The 11,105-nt window shown below is 37.8% G+C and overlaps 1 protein-coding gene across 1 annotated transcript; it reads right to left on the bottom strand.

Moving 5' to 3' along the window:
- Nucleotides 1-1,095, bottom strand: LOC126792054 (protein FAR1-RELATED SEQUENCE 5-like). Its single transcript, XM_050518555.1, has one exon. It carries the CDS (start codon nucleotides 1,093-1,095, stop codon nucleotides 1-3), a length of 1,095 nt encoding a protein of 364 aa, XP_050374512.1.
- Between the last annotated feature and the right edge of the window lie 10,010 nt (nucleotides 1,096-11,105).

Below are 11,105 nucleotides of genomic sequence, written 5' to 3'. Positions count from 1 at the left end.
TCATGCTATCCCATGAAACTTGAAATTCAATTTCAGAGCTACACCCATGTAAACAATGAGTGAATTTTTCTTGAATTCAGGAATTGCAAGATAACTACCAATTCTCTTGGAGGCATTCTTGGCAATGTGCCAAGTGCACAGTCGATGGGAGGCATGTGGAAACACGATTTGAATTGCATTTGCCATAGCTTTATCCTCATCTGTGAAAACAGTTACTGGTGTTTTATTTCCCATCGAATCCAAAAATGTCTCAAACAACCAAACAAATGACTCCGTAGTTTCGTCCAATAAGAAAGCACATCCAAACAACACGTTCCTCCAATGATGATTTACTCCAACTATTGGAGCACAAATCAAATCATACTTATTTGTACGAAATGTAGTGTCAAAGCATATAACATCACCAAAACAATCATAATCCAACTTTGATCTACTATCCCTCCAAAAGAAGTTCGTCATTTGGCTATATTGATCTAATTGCATTGAGTAGAAAAAATTAGAATCATCACCTTGTTTAAGCTTAAAGTGATTCAACAAAGATTGTGCATCGCCTGCTTCCATCATTTCTTCCTTCTTCCTTTGCAAGTAGTTATAGACATCTTTCTTAGTGCACCCCACATTTGCTAGACCACCCACTTCATTTCCAATGAAAGAAAATGATTTCGTTGGTCCTATTCCTGCATCTTTCATAGAAGTAAAAACATGTCCACATGCATTCGTTACATTCCTCCCTGATTTTAGAAATGGCCTTTCTTCGGGCTTTGCAAGCTCATGATTATGCTCTGAGTTGATATGTGATATTGTCCATATTCCATCTTTCACTGTAAATGATATCATAGCCATGCAACCGACTCTTGTTTCCAACTTTCTGTGTTTGGTTGGTTCAAACACATTATGGTATTGTGCAAACCCCTCATTTGAACATAAAAAATGTCGTTGTCGGATGTTATTTGATGAATCTCTTTGAACATGCCCTTTACGAACACTAAAGCCCTTCCTCAAAGCATAGGAATTGTACATATTATAAGCCTCCTCATCATAGTGTACTTGCATTCCCACTTTAAGTTGTTCATCTTCTCCAATTACTTCATCCATTTTTTACAAGCCAATTGATCATACACTGTCATAAAACAAATTCATAATGTAAGAGAGAAAAAATTATAACACAATGAGTCCATTAATTATATAAGCACAAGCTGTTAAAGGAAAGATCTCATTTGATTAGCAAATCAGTTATGTTAGTACCATCTAATTAGCAAATGAGGATCCTACATATATATTAATCCACAAAACGTGGCATGTGAGATAGATCCATACATTTTGTAAATTTGCGGATATACAGAATTTGAGCTATAGGTTTGTAAAATTTGAGACCTATATATGTGACTATGTTCATATGATGCTCGTTGTGTTGTTTAACATTCACTAACAATAATATTGACAGGATTCATTCCCCAACTTGAAAATATTGTACATAACCGGCATGGAGATTTGGGATGGTCCTTTCCATGCAGAGTTCTTTAGCAAACTGGAAGTGTTGGATGTCGAGAATCAACCCTCCGAGTCAGCTGCTATAGGGGGTGAAATAGAATCTGCTCCTTCCAATGAAATATCTCTCTATCGAAAAAGCAGTAGGAGTGGGGATATAAACGCAGGTGGGGCCCTCCCTCACTTAAGTCTGTTGCATCTTGATGGCATGTCGAAGCTGACGCGTCTAGGGGAAGATAGTTTCCAAACAGCAGGTCAAGATTTGCCAAACCTGACAGAAATATGGATACACAATTGTGGCTGCTTAAGGAATCTAAGATCATAAGCAATATCCTTCAAGAATCTTAGACAATTGCGGGTATATGGTTGTCCGGAAATGGAATACTTGGTAACTTACTCCACAGCTAAAAGTCTCACGCAACTCACACAGCTGAGAGTTGAGAATTGTGCAAGACTGGTAGAAATAGTGGGAAGCACAGCAGACGACCAAGGTTCAGGAAATGAGATTGTATTCAGTCGATTGGAGTCTCTGGAACTTTCTAAACTACCAAAATTGCAAGGCTTTTGCTCTAGAGTGACCACTGTCAAATTCCCATCTTTGAAATCCTTTTACATAAGCAAACGCCTCAAACTCAAGATTTTTGGTAATGATGAAACGCTACAAGTCACACATGAATACGATGAAACAGACGTTGATGCTGATGAGGGTGAAAAGGTATGTTTTCCCCAATTATATACCAAACATCTTTTATTCAAATTTACAACACTTTTGTATCCAAAAAAAAAAAATTACAACACTTTGAACGTATTTCCACTATAGAGACTAGAAATATGCTACACTTTCAAAATATATTGTTTTAACTATACAAGTGCATGTAGTCCATGTCGCATACTTGTAGCAACCTAATTTTATTTGTTTTCCTGGTTTCGATCAGTTTTATGTTTTTCTTTATTCTAATGCATCTCAAATGTTTATATAAATGACAAGGCGGCACAGGTGACAAAGGAAAATGTTGACGTAAATGCTAGTGATGTTGATGAACAAATTGATGAAACTACAGCTATTAAAAATGAAAAGGTTGACAAAAATTATGATGAATCGGTATGTTAATTTTCATCAAATATCGTTCTATTTTTCATCTCATGCTAGGTTTCCATTTAACAAAACCATTAAAATGCTGCAATTTTCATATCAGGACATATATGTATTAGTGCACCTCAAGTCAATTATTCATTTGGTTCGACTAATTTTCTAATTTCCTTTTCCCGATGATTTTCAAATATTTTTGTAAATGACAAAACTATACAGGTGACAAAAGAGAATGCTGATTATATCAGAAAAGGAGAAAAGGAAAAAGTCGACATAGATACCAGCGATCGTGGAGGAAATGGTGAAACTACAAATGTCACTATAGATGCAAATTTTGATGGAGCGGTAACTTTCTCATTCACCAAACATGTTTTCTATTCTCTATCGATCTCTTAGATTTCCGTCATACAGTAGTACATAACTATAATTTTTATTAGCTCCAACGCATATAGTATTTACAAACTTTTAGCTCTATATAATGATATGATTTCATAATTCATACTGTACTCTCTACCGTTTGTCAGTGCTACTGCAAATGCCACCTTATTAACACTTTCTTTCATCACGTATAATAATATTCAGCTCTTGTTCATCATGTCTAACCATTACCTGACCTCTCAGGAACATGTTCAGCCCCTTGAGACCACCACTGCGTCGACTGATCAAGGAGCCATAACACCAGTTGAAGTAAATCTAGCCATCGTACCAGTAGGCGAAGTCACAACTCCTGTGATCCCAGTCACATCCATAGAGCCTCCTCCTGTCAACGAAGTACCTTACACTGAAGAAGCTCAGGAACAAGCGTTCTTAACCCCGAAACTTGAAGAAACAAGGTTTAATGTTCATTAGACTCCTAATGCACCAGAGCAGCATGCTAAGGAACAAAGTGGTCCCTTTGAGCATTCAGCAGCTGCGACAGAAACTCTAAAAGTTACCACTCCTGCACTGCCCTCATCAAGTTCTCTGAAGTCATCTGGAGCAAAAGGATCCATGAGAGAGAAACTTCAAGCTCTGTCTGCCAAGAAGACTGCTAACAGTTCCGGCCTGCCTGAGGAGGCGAAGACCAAACTTAAAGCTCTGATTGCTACTGCTGACTTGAAAGAACCTCATACCAGACAACAACTCTTGGGACTGCTGCCTTGTCTGCAACTGTCTACTACCAAGTGGATTGCTGATCTTGCTGTTCAAGATCTATCTAAGTTACAGCTGGTTCTGGACAAGGAAGAATCATTATGCCAAGAATTGGTTTCCCTTATAGCTCAGGACTCCGAGCTTGACGTAAGAAGTCACATACTCCTCTCTGAAGGTAACTTGGCTGAGCAAGATATTCAGAAGGTTCAGGAGCACAAGGTGGAGCTGTTGGCTCTCGAAGAGCAAATCAAGAAGCTTGAGGCACGAGCAACTTCAGTCCGGGATGAGATCACCCTTCTTGAAAAGAGGTATTCTGGTTTTGAAGCTTCCTTGGATCAGCTGGTTGAGGAACATCAACTCAACCAACTCTCTGTAGATTCAACAAGCAAAGAGCTGCTTAGGACCCGAGCTGAGAGTGATAGCTTATGTGCTGCCATCTTTACTTATCTCCGGCAGCTATTGTAGACCTCAGTGCCTCATTTAATCATTTGGACGTCTTATCAGGATAGAATGTCTCTTTTGAATTATAAATTGTAAAAGACGAGCATCTCCATTGCTTCTGTCAAAAATCCACATTTGAAAACCATAAAGGGTTGGATCTTAATCAATTATACAATATTGGAATTTAAATGTTGGTTATCCAACAATTATTTATTTTTGAGAAGTAAAAATGCCATGAAGATTATTACTGGCTAATATAGTAGTGAGAATAAGAGCAAATTAGAAGAACCGTTTAGCAATAAGAGAAAATAAGAGAAGTTATGAAAGAACATGTTAGAGAGGAGAGATCTCACATCTAAGAAGTGACAAAGAAAATAAAGCTTATAAGTGGGTGGATAATAACTAATTGTACCGAGGCCTTTTGTGATTAAAACCCAACACCTGTGAGGTGGCTAAGTTGGGACAATATCGGTACACTTGGTCCACGGGCCACGCTTGTGGCTGTTTAACATGGTATCAGAGAGGGTCCTTCTCCAGTCGCGCCTCCAATATGTCATGGGCCCGAATTTGGTGCCACTTTGTCATGAGCTCAAGATGGGTGTCATTATCATGTCATCGAAGAGTTTCCGATTGGATGGTCACCAAGTGTCGTTGGTTACTGCACCTTGGTTTATTTCGTCCCAGTGTGAGATGTTAGTATGTCACGTGCAGACCTAAAAATTAGGTTCCACGTGAGGGGGCGTGTTGGAGAAGAGAGATCCCACATCTAAGAAGTGACAAAGAAAATAAAGCTTATAAGTGGGTTGATAATAACTAATTGTACCGAGGCCTTTTGTGATTAAAACTCAACACCTGTGAGGTGGCTAAGTTGGGACAATATCGGTACACTTGGTCCACGAGCCACGCTTGTCGCTGTTTAACAGAACATACTGATGGAGAAGTTTTTAATATCTGCAAAACGAAAAGGGTCCTGTTGGGACAGTGGAAGAAATCAATCTGCAAAAGGGATAGATAGAAGCTATAGCATGTAATTCATTTTGAATCCCAAGTCCAAAAAAAATAATGTATAAGATGTGTCAGGAGTGTAAGCTGATTGAATTCATTGAAGCCTTAATTTTTTATCGAGATTACATATGCTTATAACATGAAGAGGCCACCTATCTGAATAAAAGAATACATAGCATAAGCTACCTAACAATGCACTGATATAAAAATGCAATTCAAGATAGATGTTAAGGTTATCAACATAGAAATGAATTAAGCTGAACAGGAGGAAAATGAAAAGTATGCCAAATAATTTACTGTAATTGCAGCACACTAATCAGAGAACAAACACAGATAAACATTAAGCAGGACACTTTTCGGAATTAGTCCCAGTTGTGATCAAATGGCCAATTTATAAACAGAGCCACAGAGGAAGTCCCCGAGTTGAACACTGCCATTTGCATTCATCTCAGCCCCATTATGCAGCATTAAGTGTTAATACTCGGAACACCTTCCAAGAAACTCGAAGCAGATGGGGCAGGCTATGGACACGGAGCTACTGGACTGGGAGCATACGATGATTTGAATCCTAATGAGTATTCCGCTTAGAACTAGGAACTCTTCTTGTATGCATTTCAAATTTTAATCATTTCGTATGATCGTGTTTATGATCATGATGATTATGCAGTTTTCTGTTAACAATGTGTACTGGTGCAGCACCACTTGTGACAATGTGCTTGTACTGTGTGAATGTTTGGTACTAAGAAAATGATAAATAATCTTCACATCATGTAAAAGAATACTGCAAGATAAGAGGCAGTATTAAAAACCAAAAGCCTGACGTCCTTGCCTATGCCGAAAAATAAGGCAGTCACACCATCTCGTGTTGAATGTGTAAACGTCACTGACTCTTCAGCATATTATATGCTGTGAACACAAATGATTCCATCAGCGCAACCAACTGTGACAACTGATAACATGTAGCACAGAACACAAACACAGCTGCGAATAGAAGACCTCCCTGCCTTTGAACACGTACAGTTTCCGTTGTGCTGGTATCCAAAGCTGTAGGGTACCTTCTTGACTCCCCATGATAACCTGTGCAGAGCACATCATGTGACCTGTCATTTGTAAAATTGTAGTGTTATAAAGAGGTTATAACCAGTCAAGAACAAATGCAAATAACTCTTAAATATTTTTATACTTCGGAATAAGATTACGGGAGCAGAGCTATACTTAGAAGTGACAAATTGAGATTACAGGCCAAAGAAGAGCAAGAAAAAAGTCAGTGGTTTTGAGAAACCAATCAGAATTAAAAATTGAAATTGGATTTTACATTATAAATTTGGAAGGCTTTGCCGAAGGTGACGGTGACGAGGCGCTGAACGGAGAAGGGGACGTAGGTAGGTGGTTGTGTGTTCGATTTCTTTGAACGGCTCGAAGATTCACATCTCTCTCTTTGTTTGTTTCTTTGGTACTGATTAGGGTTACAGAAGACGCCGAGGGAGAAAAGAGGCAGGAAGATCCAGAAAGGAAGAGGGTTTACTGGTTCAGGGTTGAAGTTCGGAGCCCCGAGGTCCAAACCCGTTGCTATTGGCCCAAATGAGAAGAAATAGGCCCAACTACTCCCCCCCCCAGAAAACCGATTTTTTTCTTTTATAGAAAATGAGCATCAAATGTAATGAAGGGACAAAATCTAGTTGGAGTATACAAAACAAGGTTAAAAATAAAATAATTCAATTTAAAAAAAAACTCTCTTCATTTTTTAATTTACATTAATTGGTAGTTAAGCATTCACGGTCAGCAACTCCACCTCACCGTGTGAACGAGATTGCAAACTAAGTACCACCGTATCAGATACTTCTCAAATGAATATGCAAGCCGCTCCTCCAAATTTAAAAACAACCAGTGTTGATCCCGTTAGATCTTGATTCAGGGTAAGAGAATGAAACCCGATCGGGAAGACCATACATGAACGTATGATCTCCCCAAGGGTTAGAATCAGACAAAGTTTAGGCCTCTACGTAGAGCCGCCAAAATCGGAAGTAAGGAGGGATTGTCCGTATATGGACGCTTTTATCCGCCTCGTTTTGGATTTGGATTTCTATGTATTGCCCGTCTGTCGAGTATGGAAGATGAAGAAACTCTCATGTTTATTCTCATTATTCCTGTAAGACGTCATTAGTTTTAGTGAGGAACAAGAGTTAAGCTAAGCAGATTGATAAGACGAAGGTATAATTGACGGTTTGGAGTACGTTTCTGGAACGGTGGGGTTGATTAAGACTATGGAGAAGGCTTGATCGATCAGGTTTACGTACAATTGTGCGAAACTTCGTCCTTGTGGAGTTGCAGTTTGAAACTCTGACCCAGTTCACCCGGCTGCTCAATTTACCAATTATGGTTAAAACTTTTCATAAAAAGATGGTAGCACAGTAGCACTATCATCCGCGGGTGCTTTATGGGGGAGCTGGACACTGCGAAGGACTCTGTTATAAGATTCGAAACTTTTAGATGCCCTCTAATTGCCTCTTTTGATGGTTGGGATTGAGAGAAACATGGTACCGCAGTCCGCAGGTGAGAGACGTATGCCTTCCATTGTTTTGAGGAAATTTGATAGCGGGACTTTGACCGAAGTGTACCGGCTTCAAATAGCAAAGATGAGGCAATTTACAAAGAACAAGTACTTGGAGAAGGTGAAGATGAACCCAACTCGATCTAGTGGACATTCCTGTGAGGAACTTTGAAATGAAGGACCGAAAGAAAGTGGGTTCAATTCAATGTATGATTTGAAAGGTAATGTTGTTCATGATGGTAAAGCTGGAAAGGGTTGCATACAAGTATATATAGAGTATATATGCATCTGAGTTATGATGTTGCAGATTTGTCATTGGTATGCATCTTGTTCGATGTTTTTTTTTGGTAATATTATTTTCTTAGAGTCTGATTTTGGTTTAGATTTCTGTCACTGGTCATGCCAATTCTTTTTATCTTCTCTGTAAAAAATACACTACTATCATAGTACTATTTGAAATTTGCTCTTCTCATTCCTGTCACAAATTTAATCTAATCATGAACTCATGAAGACACTCTCCGAAACTAGGGGAAAAAGACTGGATTTCATACCTCAGAGTTGTTAATTTTATTGTGCATTTTTAGTCATGACATGTTTCTCTCGTCATATATTACTGAAACATCTTAATGCAATTAATTTCCACCCTAATAAGCTCTCGAAAACGAGTTTAGTAAGATGAATTTACATTGAAGCAGTCTGTTAGCTATCGGCTACTAGGACCTTAAGTCTTATGTTTGACAGTGTGCATGCTATCGCCTACCAGGAATCCAGGACCTTAGGTTTTATGCTTGATAATGTTTTGTATAAGCAGGTTTGACTGTTGGTTTGCCAATACCATTAAGCTGTTACTTGCTTTTCCACAGTGAAGTAAAATTAAATCCTAGCCTCAATTTTAAGACGAAGAAACTATGGTTAAATTCTTTTTTTTATTTGTGATTGTACTACTCGCCGATTACAAATAATAGGGGTACTGTAGTTTTTGCTTATAGGCAGAATATTTGATTAGGGGTGGGCATAAAAAACAGAAATTCCGATCCCGTCCCGAAATTCATAGGGAAAGGACGGGACGGATGTCTACAAATGTCTGTCCCGTCCCGATCCCGTCCCGTTTCATAATAGTGTGATGGGACGTGGGACGAATAATTTTTATCCTGCTTCGTCCCGTCTCGTCCCACCTTTAATGAAAATTTGAAAATTCTTATATATTTGTATCAAAATGAAATTAATTTATTTTATTAATAACTCTAAAATTATATCAACTCAAATAATAATGGTAAATTATAATATTTTGAACATAATATGCATTTTTTTGTTAAAATTTCATTATTAAATGTTACTTTGTTGATGGCAAAGTAAAAATATAGGTTTTTATTTAACTTCATAGGAAGGTGAGATTTGTCCCGTCCTGATCCCGTCCCGTCTCAACCAGGATTAATCCCGAGTGGGATGCATTCTTAAAAACACTCGTTCCGTCTCGATCTCGTCCCGATTCAAAAAGTGGGATGAGACGTGGAATGAGCCCCGTCCCGTCCCATCCCATTCCATGCCCACCCCTAGATTTGATACTTTAATGTCTGTCCTTGTACTTCGGTTTTTAGTGATGATACGTTTCTGACATCATTTTATTGAAACTTTAAGATTGTTAAACACTGTAATATATTTGCACTTAAAGGTATTGGAAATTGGCGGGTAAATCATTAGCAAGGTGCACTTATCATTGAATCGGTTTGCTTTCTATCGCGTATGAGGACCTTAACTCTTATATCTGATAGTGTATATGGTTTTGTTTATGCAGCTAACTGTTGTGTTGCAATTACCTTAAAGCTGTTACTTGCTTTTCCTCTGTGATGTAAAACTAAATCCTCTAGTTCAAGATGAACGGAACTATCGTTCACATTCCTTCACTATTTGGCAGTGGCGGAACCTCTTGGAGGCCAGAGGGGTGCATGGTCCCTCCGGCGAAATTTTTTATTTCTCCTTAATTAGGTGTTAATATCATAATTAATGGTACATTTAGCGTAAATTGCCTCTCCGGACGAATTAATTCATTGTTTTCGCCACTGAATACAAATTTGGCCCATTCGAAATCTTTTCTCATGTTCCGCCACTACTAATTGGTGAATGTACTAGCTGATTTTTACACATATAGACCTGGTATTGTTTGCATTTTTTTTAGAGTGGTGCATCAGCATAAGATTTGATACTTTCACATCATTGTTGTTTTTCTTTCCGATCTTGTTTTCTTAATTTACAAGATGATTTGAATGAGAATATTGAGATAACGCCATTTTCACAAGCATATCCCCAATGTTCAAAGTATAAGCTGTATCAGGTAATTTTACTAAGCATCATTTACTACTTAACTTGCAAGTTAAATAGTCTTTGCATAGTATAATATATGCCAAACCGAACCTAAAGGTTGTAGGACGATAGAGTGTAGAGTCATTTTAGCTAGTCAGTCAAGCTGCATATTGTTTACCACCACGAGCTCTGCAAGTAAATCAAAGTCAAGTAGCATGATTTGTAGTTGCTGATAAACAGCAAATACCAGTTGGTGACCTTAGTATTGAAATGATTTCAAACTTTTTTTATTTTTATTTTATGAAGAAACAGATCATAGTCTACAAAAGGAGACTTCAACTATAAGTATTAATTCATATTGGGATCCCATGTACTTCTGCACGACTGGTAGATGATCAATTTATCATGTGAAAGAAAATTTATCAATATTTGATGTCAACTAAAACAGCCATACTTGCCTAGCTACCTACGTGAACATAAGTAAATACAGCTATTACATACGCGACTAGGCAGCAATTATTTTCATTAGAGTTCAGATGCTGGACACTCTCCTTTTTAATTCTGAAGAGCTGACTAGCTTTGCAATTTAACTAAAGTAATAAGTTTTCAGATACATGTATGTCATGCACTAGTTTTTTTTTTTTCTATAGCAGCTTACAGGAGCTGGTTGTTGAGCTGTCTAGCTATTATAATATGGCAACTTGGCAGATTACTAGTTTATTACTAGTTGCTACTAAACAACAAATTAATACTGTAGCATTACTGTCTGTTCAAGAGAAACTTGTACACAACTGATCATTATCAATAAAAAAACGCAGAAAATATGTTTAAGAGGCGATACTGGTCATTAATTATTGAAGAAACACTTTAGAATTGCTATTAAAGAAGTAATCAATTATCATGTGTAACAATAAGTCAACTACTGGTATCCATTGTACATGACTGTTCCATATTACTTACTATAACTAAATAGAGCTGGAGTTGGCAAAGCATATGATTCAGAAGTTGAGGGCTTATCTTTTCTCCTATTTATTGATAAAAAGACTTTGTATTGCAATATTGCTGAACACTGTCTCATACTTTCCTGTGTCTTCATGA

The sequence above is a fragment of the Argentina anserina genome, chromosome 4 (genome assembly GCF_933775445.1).
Source record: "Argentina anserina chromosome 4, drPotAnse1.1, whole genome shotgun sequence".
In the NCBI taxonomy this organism is placed as follows: Eukaryota; Viridiplantae; Streptophyta; class Magnoliopsida; order Rosales; family Rosaceae; genus Argentina; species Argentina anserina.
Note: the sequence above shows the minus strand (reverse complement) of the source record. Positions and strands in the feature narration are given on the sequence as shown.

Excerpts from the sequence above, each read along its gene's own strand:
- LOC126792054 (XM_050518555.1), bottom strand. The coding sequence starts at position 1,095 with ATGGATGAAGTAATTGGAGAAGATGAACAACTTAAAGTGGGAATGCAA.